This window comes from Salmo salar, chromosome ssa06 (assembly GCF_905237065.1).
Source record: "Salmo salar chromosome ssa06, Ssal_v3.1, whole genome shotgun sequence".
In the NCBI taxonomy this organism is placed as follows: Eukaryota; Metazoa; Chordata; class Actinopteri; order Salmoniformes; family Salmonidae; genus Salmo; species Salmo salar.
The window spans coordinates 41,002,084-41,021,544 of record NC_059447.1 but is presented as its reverse complement, the minus strand read 5'-3'; the positions used below and the strand labels follow the sequence as shown (position 1 = coordinate 41,021,544).

The 19,461-nt window shown below is 42.7% G+C and overlaps 2 protein-coding genes across 3 annotated transcripts in view; both read right to left on the bottom strand.

Moving 5' to 3' along the window:
• Positions 1-464: 464 nt before the first annotated feature.
• Positions 465-16,751, bottom strand: LOC106607292 (ras-related protein Rab-5C). Of its 2 annotated transcripts, XM_014204108.2 has the most exons (6): positions 16,552-16,751; positions 5,266-5,630; positions 3,600-3,751; positions 3,219-3,341; positions 2,907-3,000; positions 465-1,985 (listed from the first exon to the last, which is right to left on the bottom strand). In XM_014204108.2, the coding sequence occupies exons 2-6, from the start codon at positions 5,429-5,431 to the stop codon at positions 1,861-1,863; spliced, it is 660 nt and encodes a 219-aa protein (XP_014059583.1). In that variant the 5' UTR covers positions 5,432-5,630; positions 16,552-16,751; the 3' UTR covers positions 465-1,860. The 2 variants fall into 2 exon arrangements, with proteins under 2 accessions (XP_014059583.1, XP_014059584.1); XM_014204109.2 differs by lacking the exons at positions 5,266-5,630; positions 16,552-16,751 and adding an exon at positions 4,616-4,899.
• Positions 16,752-17,362: 611 nt separating this feature from the next.
• Positions 17,363-19,461, bottom strand: part of LOC106607293 (potassium voltage-gated channel subfamily H member 4) — a 33,050-nt gene continuing 30,951 nt past the window's right edge. Inside the window, exon 15 of the mRNA XM_045720585.1 lies at positions 17,363-19,324. Within this exon, the coding sequence (XP_045576541.1) occupies positions 18,245-19,324 (1,080 nt within the window). The 3' untranslated portion in view covers positions 17,363-18,244. The remainder of the gene's footprint in view (positions 19,325-19,461) is intronic.

Sequence of the window (19,461 nt, the reverse complement as noted above, 5' to 3'; positions counted from 1 at the left end):
TTGTGAGAGGTTCTTGTGTAATATGTAGGATAAATAATCGAAATAACTTAATGTGTACTTTGCTTTTGAAATTAAAGGTTTCAGCTTTGGGGCAACAGCTGTTTACAATTAGTATGGGAAAGTAGAATCTGGCCCAGCTGAAAAGTCAGAGAGAGCAAAGGGGTTTTGGCCAACTAAATCCACTGGGATGGGAAGAGGGGGGGAGCAGGAATGTGAGGAATTCAGTCAGACCAGTGTTAGACTCACTGAGCTCAGCTGGCTTCTTAGACTGATGAGGATGTATTGAGCAGATTTTAAGTAAGATCGAGAATTAGAGAACAAAGGCTGGAATAACTGGAAATAACTACTATACGCTCAACATGTCGGTAGAGATACGAATAGCTGGTAGTAGATTTTTCACTGTTAGATTTCACCTCAAATACCCATTGTCATACAACAAATGAGAAGACAGGCAGACAATGAGATACCTTCCCCCTTATTTATTGGTAAAATGACAATTTGTTGTTTTGCTTTGTTTACCCCTGGCCCCCCATCTCACAGCAGTGATAGCTGCAGGTACTGTTGTGCTAGTCATTGATGTCATAACAGACGCGGACTGGTCAGAGGAATCCCGCCCCGATAGGAAAAAGTAAAAAAATTAACAGAAAATCAAAAGAACGTCTGATATCACAAGAGGTGACAGAAGCAGTGCACCCAATACCAGAGACTCTTCAGAAACCAAAGAATTGTACACAAATAAAAATAAAAAAATACATCTTTACATGACAAAAATAATTGAGGATGACAAAGCATTATGTTGAGATTGGGAAGGTATTGTATTGACAGTAACTACTGATTGGTTACATGTTTGAAGAAAATAATGATACAAATAATAGCAACATGTTTTCAATACACAATTGTCATTTTGGTCAGGAAAACAAATCTTGCTTTATCCTTTTCGTCATTGTATATGAATGATTCAAAAACATTACATTAATGCTAAAAATGACTTACTGGTGACAATGATGTTAATGCACTATGTATATGGCTGGGTATCATAGATTAATGATCGGAAAACCTTAGGTGGTCTAGTCTTTGAAATCATACTGTTTAACGTGTGCCAAAAATATGTCAACAATAATAATAACAATGTAATAGTTCAGTTAATCTACACTACTGCTATATCTGGAAGGAAACAACTGTTCTCCTAACTCCTTTTTTGGGGTTGAGGAGTTGAACGCTCTCCCTTCTCTTGCCCCAAGGGTGACGATCGGGAACAAGGAAAAATGAAAAATCGGGAGAATTGCTACATTCACCCACCACCACCACCAAACTAAAACAGGGTTAGAAGTGACAGAAGACATACGTTGAAATACTGTAGCATTATGGTAAAGAAAGATGAGAGCGAGAGAGAGAGAGAGAAAGGAGAGGGCCAAAGAGCCTGTTCATTATTCCTCTCAGTTGCGTTTGATTTATTTCTTACAGAAATACAGTGAAACAAAAAAAGAACAGAGCTCTGTTAAGTGCGATTGGAAAGGATTGATATTTTTTTCCCTCCCTAAGTGGGGTTGTTGTTTTTTGCCTGGGTGATGTCAGATGTCCATTGTTTGGTTGGTGGAGATAAATGGGTTGTTATGTCCTCGGGCAAGTTAAAACAGTTGTAGGTCGTCATGTTGGTCATAATTGTGTCATTTGTCTTATCATTGGAACCTTGGAGTTGTGTGTTGACAGCTGATTGGCCTGTGAGCTGGTTTGCTTATCAGTTGATCGGTGCATGGTGGTTGGTCAGACCGTCAGTTGGTTTGACCGTGGGATGTGTTTGTCAGCTGGTCTGATCAGTTGGTTGATACTGCAGGTTGGTTGGTGTGTCGGTCCAGTTGGTTAGTTCCCACCACAGCACTTGCTACCACCAGCCTGTGGGGCGGCTTCCTGCAGGTCCACTCCTGCCCGACCACCGGCCCGGCCACCGGCTCCACCCGCTGGCTCGTTCTTAGGAAGCTTCTTGGCTACAGGAGAAGGACAGAAATAAACAGTGAGTAGGAAGCCTTTATGGTTTCTACACATTTCATTTGTTCTGGGAAGAAATGTACACTGAGTACACAAAACATTTTGAACACCTGCTCTTTCCATGACAGACTGACCAGGTGAATCCAGGTGAAAGCTAGGATCCCTTATTGATGTCAATTGTTAAATCCTCTTCAAATCAGTGTAGATGAAGGGGAGGAGACATGTTAAAGAAGGATTTTTAAGCCTTGAGACAGTTGAGACATGGCTTGTGTATATGTGGCATTCAGAGGGTGAATGGGCAAGACAAAAGATGTAAGTTCCTTTGAACGGAGTATGGTAGTAGGTGCCAGGCGCACCGGTTTGTGTAAAGAACTGCAACGCTGCTGGGTTTCTCACGCTCAACATTTTCCCGTGTGTATCAACAATGGTCCACCACCCAAAGGACATCCAGCCAGCCAACTTGATACAACTGTGGGAAGCATTGGAGTCAAAATGGGCCAGCATCCCTGTGAAACGCTTTCGACACCTTGTAGAGTCAATGCCCCAACGAATTGAGGCTGTTCTGAGGGCAAAGGGGGGGTGCAACTCAATATTAGGAAGGTGTTTCTAATTAAGCAATAAGTCACCAGGGGGTGTGGTATATGGCCAATATACTACGGCTAAGGGCTTTTCTTAGGCACGATGCATCGCGATGTGCCTGGACACAGCCCTTAGCCGTGGTATATTGGCCATATAGCACAAACCCTGAGGTGCCTTATTGCTATTATAAACTGGTTACCAACATAATTAGAGCAGTAAAAATACATGTTTTGTCATACCCGTGGTATACGGTCTGATTTACCACGGCTGTCAGCCAATCAGCATTCAGGGCTCGAATCACCCAGTTTATAAATGCACATACAATATTGTGGTACACGTACCTATGGCCATAAAGATCTCATTGACGTTCATGGCCGTCTTGGCTGAAGTCTCCATGAAGAGCAAACTGTTGTCATCTGCGTACGCTTGTGCTTCCTACAAAAAAAACAAATGGAGGACAGAGATCTTTAGAGCCCCATCAAACATATTGATACAATCAGTAATAACCCAAAGCTTTGAGAGTTCGTGAGCATTCTTGAATATCAACAGAAACTATACAAATGACATTCTCCTGTTTAAACAAAGTTATCATTGACATTTTCCACTAATAGTCCAGTGGGAGCAGCATCTAATTGTTAGGAGTTCCTCAGTACCTGGAAGTCCACAGCTCTTTTGTTAGCCAGGTCAGCTTTGTTCCCTGCCAGTGCAATAACGATGTTAGGGCTGGCTTGTCGTTGGAGCTCCTTCACCCAGTTCTTTGCACGTGTGAATGTATCCTGCACAGGAAACAGAACATTCTTAACATCATAAAAACATTTGTGATTTGCTTAAATACATGACCCTAGGCAGATTCTCACAATGGATGTTTGTTTTTCACACAAGAGCTCTATGATACATCTACAGAAGTGTCAGTTACGAGAGCAAAGGCCTGTCCTTTGTTGAGGGTTTGAATAATCAACCTCAGTTAAAATCACTGCTGAGTGCTGACAACACTCAGGGACCAGTTCCACACGTGACCAGCAGCTGTCACTCACTGTGTTGGTGATGTCATAGACCACGATGGCAGCCTGCGCTCCTCTGTAGTACATAGGGGCCAGGCTGTGATACCGTTCCTGCCCTGCAGTGTCCCAGATCTCAAACTTAACTGTTGTGTCATCCAAGCAGACAGTCTGTGTGAGGAAGGCAGCTGGAGGGGTATAGAGACAAATCATAGACTTAGTTTCAGGCTCTATTTTTATTTTGAAGTCTGCAAATGCCCTACACATAGAAAAGAAGTGTACATTTTACTTTGCCTGTGCATTTCCTCACAGTGGAGTAATACACAGTTTCTGTTTTCTTCCTTAGATAGTGTCATAGGGGGTAGAGTTGTCCCTATTTGACATGGCTGAGTTAAACTAGCACAAGGCAAACATAACCCCAACAGCCAAGGCCATGAGGCAGTTAAGAGGAAACATGAACAGTGGCTTAATGAGAACTCGTGAAGCTACGAAGACAGCGCTGAGGAGAATTGGGAGCCTTCCAACGTTAGAGAGCAGAGGAAGGGACAATATGTAAATACACAAGATCGAGTCACAGAGCACTAAGCACCGGGTAAAAGGTTACTGCGAGAAACGTAGTGAGAGTAAAAAAAAAGTGATGAAAGAGAGAACAAAACATGTGGCTGTCTACTGGCTAATCCATGGAACATAAAGATAATGCTAATTCAGCCCGTTGTGTCACACGGCTGAGGGAAATGTACAGCAGCACTCAGAGGAAGCCTGCTCCATACTAAAAGCTCGGTGACCTTTGACCAGACAGCTGACAACAGGTTTTAAAATGTTTTTAAAATGCTGACTCGTCCTAAGGCTTTGGCTAGTGTAAGCACCAAGCATCCTGTCTCTCCAGCCTCACCCTGCTGTGGCTGCATGATGTGACTCTGTAATTTATTTATCTATACAAAGGGTAATGCATAAATCATGAAGAAAGCAATCTAGCTAATAAACCACTAAATCATTATGGAAATTCGGTTTGAAACACTAGGTGTAGCTGAAAATAAATAGTTACTCATTACCCAACTTTTGCAGTGGAATTCTTTGAATGTTAAAACCAGAAACTTGAGCCATCAAGTATTGGCTTCCAGATGCGTAGATATTAGAGCAGTTCCAGGACAGGAAATCCCATTGTTGACCGACCTCCTTTCTGTTTTAAGAGCCCACAGAGAGAGACCCCCTTCTCGCTGCTCCACTCCGGCTAGCAAGTCAATACATACCTTTTAGGCAGATGACAAGTACCTCTTTCTCGCACTTATCTACTTTCAGTTTTGTTTTGAACATTCTCTATAAGGCTTTCTGTGGCCGGGAGTAAGGACCTCCCACTCCTTGTGGCATATTTAAAAAGTGTCAGTCAGAGGCTTGGCTGCTCATGCAAGAGTCAGGTGATCAGCTGCCAAGAAAGATCTGGTTCTGTAGCTCAAGGTCTACTCCTGACCTGGCCTTGACAACAGCTAGGGTAAGGGCTGCTAGCTAGCAGGAACACAGCCCCAAGGCATTCTAAGTGGTCTTCCTTCAGTCTACTACACATTCACACTTCAATTCTATTTGATCTTTATAACATGATACTGACTCAACACAAGGACAGCTGTAAAGCAACACAAAACACTAAGCATGACTAAGACACAGTCAGAAGAATGACAATCCCAATGCCAACGGCGTGCCTACTCACCTCCGATGGTGCTCTCCTGGTACTCGTGGAACTGGCCCTTGACGAAGCGCAGCACCAAGCTGGACTTGCCCACCGCTGACTCTCCCAGCAGCACCAGCTTGAACTGGCAGATCTTGTTGTTGGCCGCCGCGCCGTTGGTCCGTGCTGGTCCTCCTCGACCTGCCATGCTGCCGAGCAGAGAGCTTCACCGGGGTAAGAGGCTCTTGGTGGAGGATGAGGCTGCCTTGAGCGGAGGACTGGGGCTCTGAAGCTGAGCAGGGACTGGAGCCGAGACAGGGCCAGGCGAGGGTGGGCTAAGCTGGGTCAGGTGAGTCTAGGCCAGGCAGTGAGGGGGCCGGAGGAAGAGGGGACTTCACCTGTGGGAGCTGGAAAAAAGAACCGACTGAGTAATAATATCACTAGTAGGCAGCCAGTGTGACAGGAATAGTTTACTAAAGTTGAGTGCCTTCAGAAAGAATTTATTCCCATTTTTGTGTTGTATTACAGCCTGAATTCAACATGGATTAAATTGTTTTTTTTGTTTTCAACCATCTACCACACAATACCCCATAATGACAAAGTGAAAACATGCTTAGAAATGTTGCTCATTTATTGAAACTTAAATCTAAGTATTCATACCCCGGAGTCAATACTTTGTAGAAGCACCTTTGGCAGTGATTAAAGCAGTGAGTCTTTCTATGTAAGTTTTCCACACCTGGTTGTGCAACATTTGCCCATTATTCTTTTTCAAAATTCTTCAAATTGGTTGTTGATCATTGCAAGACAGCCATTTTTAAAGTGTCTTGCCATACATTTTCAAGTAGATAGGTCAAAACTCGGCCACTCAAGAACATTCACTGTCTTCTTGGTAAGCAACTCCAGTGTAGATTTGGACTTGTGTTTTAGGTTATTGTCCTGCTGAAAGGTAAATTAATCTCCTAGTGTCAGCAGCCAACCAGGTTTTCATCTAGGATTTTGCCTGTGCTTAGCTCCATTTTGTTTATTCTTCATCCTGAAAGGACTGAAGGATTTTAACAATTACAAGCATACCCATAACATGATGTAGCCTCCAATATGCTTGAAAATATGGAGTGTGGTACACTGTCTTGTATTGTTTTTGCACCAAACATAATTTTGTTTTCAGAATAAAAAGTGAAAATGCTTTGCCACATTTTCTACAGTATTACTTTAGTGTCTTGTTGCAAACAGGATGTACGTTTTGGAATATTTTTACTCTGTACAGGCTTCCTTCTATTCACTCTGTCAATTACATTAGTATTGTGGAGTAACTACAATGTTGTTGATCCATCCTCAGTTGTCTCCCATCACAGCCATTAAATTCTGTTTTAAAGTTACCATTGGCCTCAGGGTGAAATCCCAGAGCGGTTTCCTTCCTCTCCGGCAACCGAGTTAGGTAGGTTGCCTGTATTTTACTAGTGACTGGGTGTATTGATACACCATTCAAAGTGTAATTAATAACTTCACCATGCTCAAAGGGATAATCAATGACATTTTTTTTTTTTAACCCATCTACCAATACCTTCTTCGCAAGGCATTGGAAAGGGACCTTACAGATAATTGTATGTGTAGGGTACAGAGATGAGGTAGTCATTCAAACATCAGGTTAAACACTATTATTGCACACAGAGTGAGTCCATGCAACTTATTATGTGACTTGTTAAGCACATTTTTACTCCTGAACTTATTTAGGTTTGCCATAACAAAATGGTTGAATATTTATTGATCCATGACATTTTAATTAACTTCTACAATTTCTAAAACATAATTCCACATTGACATTATGGGGTATTGGGTTTAAGCCAGTCACAAAAAAATATAAATGCAATCATTTTTTAATTCAGGTTGTAAAACAAGGTGTGAATACTTTCTTTAGGCACTTTATATACAGGTTATAATACAGTTGCAGCCAAATATGTCCAGAAACTGGGTCTCCATTGAAGGTTGCAGGTCTTCCAGCAGGACAGCGGCCCCTGGGCTCCCAAATGGCGCAGCGGTCTACAGCACTGCATCTCAGTGCTAGCAACATCACTACAGGCCCTGGTTCGATTCCAGGCTGTATCACAACCGGCCGTAATTGGGAGTCCCATAGGTCGGCGCACAATTGGCCCAGCGCTGTTAGGGTTTAGCCGGGGTAGGCCGTCATTATAAATAAGAATTCGACTTGCCTAGTTAAATAAAAGGTTAAATACATTTTGTTTTTAAAGATCAAAAAGCACCCAGGATAGTCTTATAGTCTTGCCTAAATCAATGAGAAAAGTGTTGACTGCAAGGAGTCAATGGTGTCATACCAAGTTGGCTACTCCCGCAAGTGTCTGGTATAAGCTAATCTACTTTCATGTTCCAGTGTAGTGAGTCCTTTGTATCTTAACCCTTGACTGGGCTTATTATTCAGGTTCAAACAAACCTTTAAAAATTGTCCTGATGTGCATCACTTACTCAATAAATCCCCAAAATGCCTCAAATCAATGCCTAGCAGACTAATTGCTCCAGTTCAGTGTTGTAAATCAATAATGTTCTGATAAACACTATTGGTCGAGGAACATCTCAGTGCTTCTAAACACCACCGTGGTTTGACAAGAAAACTACTGTAAACCCACATTGTGGTCTGGACGTCTGTTTGAATGAAGCAAGGGCTGGACAGGGAGATAAGCCCTGTCATATTCTCTCGTAATTATATTTACTTTAGACTCAGTCAAATACAGCAGTGAAGGAAATGTCCTGGGGTCCCGTCTAAAGCAACATTTAGATATGCAGATTGGGTCATGATGAGTATGACCACAATTAACTTTCACAATCATGACGCTTGAACGCCAAATTGAACAGTCCCCCCACCCCTCTGTCGAGACACATTAGCCTAAAGCCGAGTTCAACTGTGTTCACATCCAACCCAATGCAATTTGTGTGTGTGTGTGTGTGTGTGTGTGTGTGTGTGTGTGTGTGTGTTCTCAGAGACCGCAGAGCTGAGGACCACAGTGAAAATACAGAACAGGAACTGACTGAGCTGCTTGCCCCCAAAGACTCCTGTTTCTGTGTTACAATCCACCTTGGGCCTGCACACATCCATCTTAACTTAGATAGGTCCACGTTAGTCACATGATGATGTGCAGATTGTCATCTTATGGTTGGGCCAGTGTACTCAGAGTCCAAGTGTTGTTCTTTACATTGACTGAGGAATATGACTACAGTAAGAAAAACTTAAATCTTCCACAGTGCTACTTTACACGGTCAGTCAGCTTCTGCTTGGTGAAAGGGACAGGAAACGGAATTAATATCAAAGCAGGAAGTGAACATTGCAGAAGGACTGTGTAGCACAGACAGACACAGTTGGCCCTTTATACTAAACCATTAACTGTTAGGACAACCAGCCTACGTTAGCCTACAATGCTAAAATCCATAATTAAGTGTGAAACATCACAGCGTCACAAAATAGGTCTACATGACACTACAGTGTATAGGTTTATACTACAGGCCTGTCTTTCAACAGTGAGTGCATTCAAAGATTGAAAGAACACACTTGACTAGAGGGGGGAAGAGTAATGTCTGGGGTGGGGGGGAGAAATGTGTAGTTTTCTGCAATTCTACACAGTCATGGGGGTGATAATAAATTGCAATTTTAAAGCAAATTTTCTACAGTTCCACACATTTTGCCATAGCTTATGCCATGTTCTTACACCATCTGAGTGACTCAAACAAAACTAAATCAATGAGGGTCCCATGGCATATTCAGTTAATTTTTTCCCCCACAATTCTCATTTTCTTCATTTTTAATTTAAAAAGAAAACAGGTTTCCGTTTTGCAGTCTCTTTTTATTATTATTTTTAAAAAGTATAAAATTGGACATTTTAATTGCACAACGATGCTTAAAGACATCTACATTTCTTAAATGCAAGTGTGCACCAGCAAGAGACGGTTGTTTGGTTAGCAACGTTTCTGTAGCGCTCATGTGATTGGCCATTTGTTTTGTATACTCTGCACTGGATTGATGCAAATAATCATGAAATCATTCTCCCAGGTAGGCATAGGCTACTTTGTAGTTAACATTTAATTGACAATGTTTTTGGGGAAGCCATCTCTACCAGAAGACTTATCATTAGCGTCTTCGCTACACGGCTACACAAAGTGGAGACATATGCGCGCACATCACACAGTTTCAGAAAGTTTCAGGAAAATACACATCACTGATGAATTTAGTTAATGTCTTATGATTAACTTGGGCAAATTAATACATTTTCTAATAAGTTCAATAGATTTTTTTGAATATTGTTGAATTCTGTTTTATTTTCTGGATTCCGTCCGCAACATGGATTTTATAGGGTCCTGGTTAAGGAGCGAGAGAGAGAGAGAGAGGTAGGCCAGCCAGAGTAGGGTTGCTGTGGGCGCTCAGTCTTTCCCAGGCCAGGCAAGGGCCTAATCTTCTGCATGTGACAGAAGATCACACTGTGTTGGTACCACACACTGGCCTGAGAGTGTCAGTCCAGCACAGAGCAGACAGTACAGCAAGGTAGCACACCAAAGGCCTAGACTACTGCCACATAACACACCATCCGATGGATTCCTAGACGCACCACCTTGAGAGTGTGGAGAGAAATTGCTGCATGCTCATTGGGTCAACATGTAATTCCCCTACGTGCTAATATGATGAAGCTGAGGTGCAAACAAGAGAAAAAGTTGGAACCAAGCTAACATAGACCAAGACTATGGAACTAAGCCCAATGTCTTTGTGTTTCTGAGAAGAACGTAGAAACATCCTGGTATTTCTTCTAATCAAGCTCCCGAGTGGCGCAGCGGTCTAAGGCACTGCATCTCAGTGCAAGACGCGTCACTGCAGTCCCTGGTTCGAATCCAGGCTGCATCACATCCGGCCGTGGTTGGCTGTCCCATAGGGCGGCGCACAATTGGTCCAGCGTTGTCTGGGTTTGGCGGGGGTAGACCGTCATTGTAAATAAGAATTTGTTCTGACCTGACTTGCCTAGTTAAATAAAGGGTGACTAAAAGAAAATTAAAAGCTAGCCTAAACAGGTCACTTCTGTCAAACGTTTTGAGGCACTTTTTACACAACACCAGTATGTCTACCATTCTAAAGCAAAACAACAGGTGTGACTGCTCTCCAACCCTGATAGCCTACTACACACACACACACACTATGGAAATGAAGAGGTCAGCATGCCTCACTGCCCCAGGACAAGGCTCCATAGCCAAGGACAGGGAGAAGAGGGGAGGGAGGCTGGGGGCTTCAGAAACAAACAGGATAAGAGTGAGAGATCATTTAACCTAGGCTAATCATATGAGGCCATATTGTATATTAGTGTCAGTAACACTGACGTTAACACTCAATATAATATAAACACTGAGGACAAATAACTGAAAATCTGATCCGCATCAAAAGCCCTGTGTTCAATCCACCATTCTAAACCAAACCAGTGGACTTAGGCCTAAGAGTTTAGAACAGTATGGTGAACAGGGCGGCACACAACTGGCCCAGCGTCGTCCGGGTTTGGCCAGGGTAGGCCGTCATTGGCCGCCATTAACTGACTTGCCTAGTTAAATAAATAAAAAAAATACAAATGATCCTTGGTAATATGATTGACTGATTGCTAGAGGGCTGCAGTGGCTGGCCCAACACTCACACTCGCTCACTCCTGTTCTGAGAGTCACTCAGAGCAGCATCCTGCATCTAAGCAGCCCTCTCCTGGCATGTTTAATGGGCTCTGGAGACCGCTACACACTGAAGTGGGTCAGAGAGATGGAGGGGAGAGAGACTGGGTCAAAGAGAGAGTAGGCGAGAGGGATGGAGAGAGAGAAAAAATAAAAAAAAAAAAAATAGAGAAAGGTAGGGAGAGATGGTTAAATATTCATACAGCCTCCTGTGGGCTTTGCTGCCAGCTTGATATCCAAGCACTTAGTAAAACACAGCCACTGAGAACGGGTTGCGCCCCACACACACACACACACACACAATTAACTACACACAGATATTGCATGCATTGCCCTCATGATCCAATCAACAGTTTCTCACATGCATGGGGTAGATTTTAAACGCTGTACAAGACAACGCATGCACAGATATAGCAAATGAAGAAGCCACGTTCATGATGGACATGCTGACCAAACCGACTCCGCGTGTGCACATTGGTGTCGTCTATCCCCACCAGACGCGTCCATGCAGGTTAAAATACCAAAACCAACTATATTCATTTGGGGTCAGGTCAAAACACACATGAAACATTCATGGACATTTAGCTAGCTAGCTTGCTGGTGCTAGATAATTGGTCCTGGGAGATAAACACTGGGTTGTTATTTTACCTGAAATACACTTGGCCCTTTTTTATTTGCTGGATCTTTGACCCATTTGGAGTCATACAAAATGATGCGGGAAACCTAGCTTTGTTTTTAGTTAAATTATTTTATTAATATCTCCTTGTTCAGAGTCTTCCTTTTTCTTCTTCTGTGGATTTTACATGGTGGTTGGCAACCAACTTTAGATGGGAGGTAGATGGGAGAGGCGGGACTTGCAGCGCGCCAAGCGTCTAAAACAGAACCGAGTTCTATTAGCGCCTGGCTACGCAGACGCACGTTTACGCACGCAGGCGCTTTGAATTAAACGGTTGAATAAATGTACACATTCACGTCATTCAACGTGGTGAGTTTTGTCAGAATGTTAGTAAGTCTGGACAGGATTGTGGCGGAAATTCTCAGTAACTTCAGTTTCTATTTAACATGACCAGTGAAATCAGTTACCATCACCTTGTGGGTTTCCTCTTATACTTGACATCCCAAACATTACACACACACACACGAGATGACTGGTCCACCCACCTGGCCTTAAGTCGGCTAACATTTGAAGTACCCACTCTCATATTTAGCCATGAAGCCCATCTGCTATGCCCCACACTACTCTTAACTAGGGCCGGGACCCTACCACTATCGTGATACTCGTTAGTATCGTGGCAACGAATCAAAACACAAAGTGGATTTTAACTTTAGGAAAATAGCCATAATGTTGGAAACAAACAAGCTATAGCACACAACATTTTACACGCAGCATGGTTTTCAAAGGACCAAAGATTTAGATCTGCTTCGCGGGTTCATTTTTTTCGACATTGAAAACATATCCTGGTATCGTCCCGGCCCTATTCTTAACCTCACAGCCAACCCCATATTGACCACAACTAGCCTAAAGGTATACTTCAGTCACAGCCTGTGCTCTGCCGTCAGGTACAACTTAGCCTGGGTGCCAGTCAGTTTCTGCTCTCTTGTCAACTCGTTATGGAATTGTCGTACCAAACATTGCCGAAAGGCTTGGCAATGGAGTAGGCAAAAGCACAAACAGATCTGGAATCAGGCTAGGTAAAACTCCTAGGCCAGTGTTCATGGTAATCAGCAAGGGGTGGAGATCAGAAAGAGAAACTGATGCTACTGGACTGGGTAGAATGAAACAACTGATCAGCCTATTATTTTATATTTAACTAGGCAAGTCAGTTAATAACAAATTCTTATTGTCAACGACGGCCTAGGAACAGTGGGTTAACTACTCGGGGATTTGATCTTGCAACCTTTCGGTTACTAGTCCAAAGCTCTAACCACTAGGCTACCTATTGTAAGCACTGCTAACAATACACATCCCCAAAAGGCCTATGAGCTGTGTGTTCCCAAAGGACAATTCAAACAGTCTCCCACTCCTAGACTCCAGTTGAAACATCAGCTAGCCCATTTCCTGGCACAGCCATTATCTACAGAGGTGTCAGCGGGTGACTGTGTCAACGTGCAGTCATCATCAATGCCATGGAATTAGTGGTGCAACAAGCTGTCAGGCAGACAGACTTCATTTAACCAGTTACCTAGGAATAAGTTGTGACATGACAACGGGTTCTCTGAACTCCAAGGGTGGAGGGACCAGAGGAATTAGATGTAACGGGGAGGGAGGGTGGAGCTAGCAGCAGCCATATCAGCCTGCATCCTGCTATTAGCTTGGCTTTCATCTGAAGTATAAAAAGGGTTGGGCCTGGATGGGAAACCGTCAGGGAGGATAAACCCAGAGACTGAAAGAGAAAGCGAGGCACCCCAATCGAGTATCACAGTGGACTATTTCAATATGTATGCAAGAGAAACTATAGCCTAATGACTAAGGGATGGGTCAATTGGAAGAGGAAAGGAATGGTGACTAAGGCTGAGAAAAGACAGGCAGTCCAAATTCCTTTATTTTTTTCACTCATTGGTATTTTGACCAATCAGATCAGCTCTAAAAATGATCTGATGTGAAAAGATCTGATGTGATTGGTCAAAAGACCAATGAGTGAAAAGAAATATCAGAATTGGGCTGCCTGTCTAAACACAGCCTTAATCTTTGGGAATGCAAACAGGATGCACATCACTAGCAAATGGGGGCAGGCATGGGGGAAATAATTTCCTTCTCTTTCTGGCTCCCTCTGTGTGTGAAACATGACAGCCAAGCAAAAGCCTGTGCAATACAATTCTACTCAATGACGATAATTTTGGCCTCTCACGTTAAAGGGAAATATAGCCAACAAGTTGTGGAAAAAGACAACAGTTTCAGAGTTAATTGAAAATAACGCCATTGTTGATTAAGCCTAGATACTTTTTTCAGGAATTGTCTCTTGAACCATATGGTCCATTTATTAGAATCTCGTGGACAATATGGACACAGATTTTTTTTAAATAATAATAAAAAAATACTAATATGTATAATTAAAGTATAAATTAACAAACTTACTAGGTAATCTATGAAAAAAAAATACCAAAGATTCAGGTGACGGTTTTAAATTACCGGTAGCTTTGCAACCCTAAGTGAGATAAAAAGCATCTGTTTTTGCATAGGCCTACTAGGCTAAACCCCCCATTCAGTTTGAGCATGGGGCTAATGTGAGAGATAAGAACCCCAGACAGGGCCTCAGCTGCAGAGATAAAGGGTCAGGGTGGGGTTAGTGGTTGTGTCATCTGGCTGTGAGGAAGCACACACTTAATTATTAATGACTCAAACTTAAAGAAATCATTTCCCATTTTTTTAGGCCTAAATTGTTGTGGTTTAATCAATAGGGGGCATACATTGATATTGTAAGTCTCAAACAAGTCTGGTAGCAAACTGACCAGTAACCCACTCTGCACATAGAACTCTCCAGCTTGGGTAATAGAAAAAAAATGTCACACCTACAGGATATCTTCAGTCTTTTGAGGAGTCATCAGAATGACCCGTTGTGAATGGGCATGCTTCTCCTCCTACACACCCGATTCATTCATTCCTCCATCGACTCCAAAGCATTACAACCTTTCTGACCACACTAAAGCATACCAATTAGGCTTACTTCGGATTGAACATTGAAAAGTGTTTGGTCTTACGCAGATGTATGTTATTTTACTCGCCATTCTGTCAGGAATATTTGGAAATATCATAGAAACTTTAACTAGCCTTACAACACCAAATCAAACAAACATTTTATGCCACCTAGTAATATTGCCTTTTATATAACGTTTGCCTGTGTCAAACTGTGTCACCACTCTCTAAGGACAAGGTCCACACCATAACATGGCAGCAGCTTAGGCAAGTTATTAAAAATACCTTCTCTAGTCCTGTTATTGAGCTATAACACACCGAGTTTCCAATGTGGATTTACCCTGGTGTTTTCCCAAAAGACTCAAGCCCAGTCCACTTTCCAGCTTTCATTTACATAAGAATGTCTAAAATGTGAAATTTAACAGCTTCTCACAAAGCAACTGTCTTGAATGATGCAGAGGTTGTTGACTCTGCTTGCCCCAAGTCTTAGTGTCTCACTCCTGATAGAAACTCAATTACACTACAGATTACATTAAAGTGGCACTTCAGTCTCCTCCCCCCCCATTTAGCAAATGATTTACGTAACAAAAGCTACATCTCAAGACGAGTTGGTTATTTGAATCAGCTGTATAGTGCAAAGGCAAAAACCAAAACGTGCACCCAGGGTTTGGGAAACTCTGCTCTAAGGTATGCAATGACTGACATGAGGAGGAAAACAGCGATGCACTACCCAATTCCATAGTTGCACCTTGTACATTCTACTATTACAACTTTCAGGGGTAAGTAGAAAGCCGAACTGAGTTCTGGAGGACTCCAGTGCCCACCCCCCTGCCATAGATGACCTGCAGTAAAGGTGAAGGAGTGAACAAGGGTACAGGACTGATGAGACATAGTAAGTTATGAGGGACACCACATTCCACCAGAGACCAGAGAAAAGGAGGCATGCATTCATACAAAAGTAACATGACACAGAGACTCACAACGAGGGCTACATCAGACAACTGACCTACCTGTACCACCATTGACACACCACGTACAGAACAAAACTGTAACTCAGCAATGACGGCATTCAAAATGATGAGCCTAATTAGAGACAGCCATGAACTTTGAACTCCAATTATGCAAAATATGTTTTGAGACCTAGCTAAGTAAACGATTATAATCAGTGGCAAGATAACAATTAACGTAAAAGACCTGGTGACATGTGGGTTACTGCAAGATGGAATGTATTCGTGATCATTACCAGGCAGAAACCATAAATAGCTATTAAGTTGGTGGGTTTCAAACTTCCTCATACCATCGGTCATCATCGCTGATACCAATGGCAATGAGCTAAGATACTATGTTGAAAGCTTGAAATCAACATATGAAAGGTTTATCATATTGATTGGACCAAAAGGAAAATCTACTAGCTATATAGTTAGTTAGCTGTCAGTTAAAGGCTAACTAGTTATCAAATACAAACACAAATCTAACACATGACATTTCTGTAATTTAGCTAGCTAGCCCACCAAGTTACAGTAACTAACTAGCTTTTTTAAAGCCATCATTTTTTTAAAATTGTTATATAATGTCAATAAGAGCTGATGTTGAGTAACTAGTTAGCTGAGCAGACAACGAAAAAAATATGTCTACTGTAAATTAACGTTACTGCCAGTAAAAACAAAATAGGACGACACTGACGAAAGCTAGCTAACGCTAACTAACTTGGCTAAGTTTATGATGACATCGCAAAGAAAAGACGGGGTAAATCAAACATCTAAAGATAAATAACTATTTGGTCAAATTATGAACAAAGCTTTTTATTGTTTGCTAGCTAATGAGGTAACTAGTTATCTGGACAAGTAATCAGTCCCATTTATCATATCAATCTGACAGTCGTTAGCTAGCGACGTATCTCTGGCTAGGTAATTAGCTAACGTTAGTTTACAGTCTGGTTGCTTGAGCATAATTTGACAGTGGAAATCTGAACCAAAATAGTACAGTTTACAGCTTACCGTTAAAGGCAAAAGTCAAACATGCGTTCCCTTTTCTTCGGATACTCTCACTTTCCACAATTTCGACTTTGACGACTTTTCTCTCTATCACAGCTCACTACGACTGCTCAACACATAGGCCCCGGCCTTCACTTCTGCTTAGAGCATTTTTTCCGGGATCCTCCCACTTCCTGAAGGTGTGGCTTCCCTCTGATTGTGTCGTTGGGAACTTGGGAACTGTAGTTTACTAAATCAATGAACACACATTTGGTCAGGGCTGATTATTTAGGAGTAGTCTCCGTAGACAGACTTGTTGGCTCCCACAATGTATCAATGCTACTGATTTTGCTTATGATCGGGTTTACGAGACTAATTTAGGAGTGGCAATCAACTACTCAGATTCGGTGCCATAGTTTTTCAAATGTATTTCATAAAATATTTACAGAAGTTTGCTTTAAATGTATCACCATCTGGTGGCGCTAAAGACCATGATATTTGCCATCACCTGACATCAGTTCAGATCTAAATTGTGTTAATTAAAGTAAACTCACTGGCCCAAACGTGTGTTTGGGCATGTTGTGGGCATCAAATGCAGAAGCCCCAGTATTTTAGGGTGGGTTTATCTAAAGGTATAGGTCTATCTAAAGAGATTTTGTTGGATGTTAAATGATTGACTAACAATATTTATGTAATTGTGTACCACTACTGTGACCTGCTCAGTTTAACCTTTGAAGTTATTTCATTTTTCACTTCAGATGTAATTGTATTTCTCAGAGTCCCTGTTTAAATATATATATATATTTATATATATTTTAATATTCTGTTTGCATCTTAAATAGTTTTATTTTACAACTAATATCAGTTACAAACAAACAAAATTATATACAACTTTTTCAGTCTGCACACGTTGTTCAAATCATTCTGTAAGGCTGTACATTGCACATCTTATTTCAGTCTCTGTTACCAAAGAAACAGTAAAATATACAGCATAGAAAAAGTCAGAAAATGATCAAGACACAAGAGCAAAAAGAGATGCAGAGCTATGAATAGCCATATTGCAGAAGAGGGAAAAACACAAATAACCATAGGTCCTCTTTGGCCAGCAATCCTCTGGCAGGCTAGCCAAGAGACAATTTCTTAAAATAATGAGCACAAACATTGGTCATATGCTGTAATGTCCAGACAGCTTGTAGAATGATCTCCACAGTGTGTTCACAGACAATGAAATCACATAAAACCACATGTCAAAATGCTCATGAAGTGATGATACTTTCTATGTAAACACAATATAATGAAGGAAAGGGGTGGGGTTTGCTGTTTCCATGGCTGCCAGGTCTCAATATGATATGTCTAGAGATACCCTCCGGTTAGTAATACCTAACTTTCAGTTCACAAGAAATACATAATAAACACAAAACTGAATATTTTTGTAAACTGAGTCAGCTTGTCTTCATAATCTGTGGTCCATGTCAATGCTGTATTTACAGTCAAATTAAATAAACAGTACATCAAGTAGTAGTACAATCAGTGTTGATATTATGTAGTGTGATTGCTGTGTGGTGTACATTTTAGACTGTAAAGCAATCATTCATTTCTCAGATGTAAACTCACGTCGCATAAGAGATGCAATCAAAAAGGGAGAGTTGAGTTGATGGGCTCAGCGTTACTTTGCAGCAGTAATGTTCCCGTTTATTTATCTGGTCTCAGACAGCTGCTAATGTGTCACCTCCAATCCCCAGAGAGGCTCGACTTCCAGGCCCTGCTGTGTGCTGATGTTGGTCCCCTGGGTCTGGGACTCTGCCTGCTCAGCATCACTCTGCATCCTCTCAGGTCTCTCCCTGCCCTGTGGGTACTCAGTCTTAGGCCCTCCACAGTCTGGCCCTTGCCCTGCTGGCTGCCCTACCAGATGTAGGGATGAGTCCAGTGTGTGGACAGGGCTTGAGCCCACCAGGTCATTCTTCCTAGCTCTGTTGAGAGAGCCCTGCCCCTGGGTGGTCTGGTTGTGCGTCTGATTATATGTTGGGCTGACAGACGTGTAGACCCCAGACTGAGAGCTGAAGGCGGTGTGGAGCTGTGGTTGGCCGGTAGGGGTCAGTGAGACGTGGATAGGCGTTGGGGAGATGGACGGTGAATGGCTGCGGTCAGAGTTGACCTGGACACTCAGGGAGGGGTGGGACTGGCTGAGGCTGCCTGGGGAACATAGGGGACGAAAGGTACTGATGGTGGGGATGGAGGCTTTGTACTCAACCTGACCAGGACCCGCACCTGGGAGTACTGGGAAGGCAGAGCTGAGGTTCAGAAGAGATGGCCCAGTCCGGCATTGGGAGTGGCCCATGTAGGGAGAGTTGGGTGTAGTTCTGGAGATCGGGAAAGGCCTGTACTGGGCTTCAAGTCCCTGACCAGTGGTTCTGCCTCTGTCCGAGCAGCATGGATGTAAACAGGACGACCTGGGATTGGATGTCTGGTGAAGGTGCTCAACCTCCCCCTTCTGACCTCTGCCCTGGGGGGGCACCCCACTGTAGGCCCACATGTTCCTGGCAGGGTGGCTGAGAGGGTCATGTTGGAGGTGAGATGGGCGAGGTCCAGCGGGCATACTGAAAGGCACCCGTGTCTGCCAGTCATTGGCAGCAATCATGTTGCTGCTGGGGTTGGGGTTAGGGGCCATCTGCAGGCCGTAAGGATAGGTGGAGATGGCAGAGGGGTACTGAAACATGGTCACATGGGCCTGCAGGAAACGCATCATCTCGTGGAGCTCCTTGGTCAGGTTGGACACCTCCTGGTTAAGGGTATTCATCTGGAAAATAGATGGCATGCAGAATAATGAAAGCTATAATCTGTTGCTTGGTTGAATAGTAATTATTCCAAGGCAGGAGACATAACCATTAGAGTTCTATTGTCTCTTTCTAGGTCAGAAATGGTGGAAACCAAAAA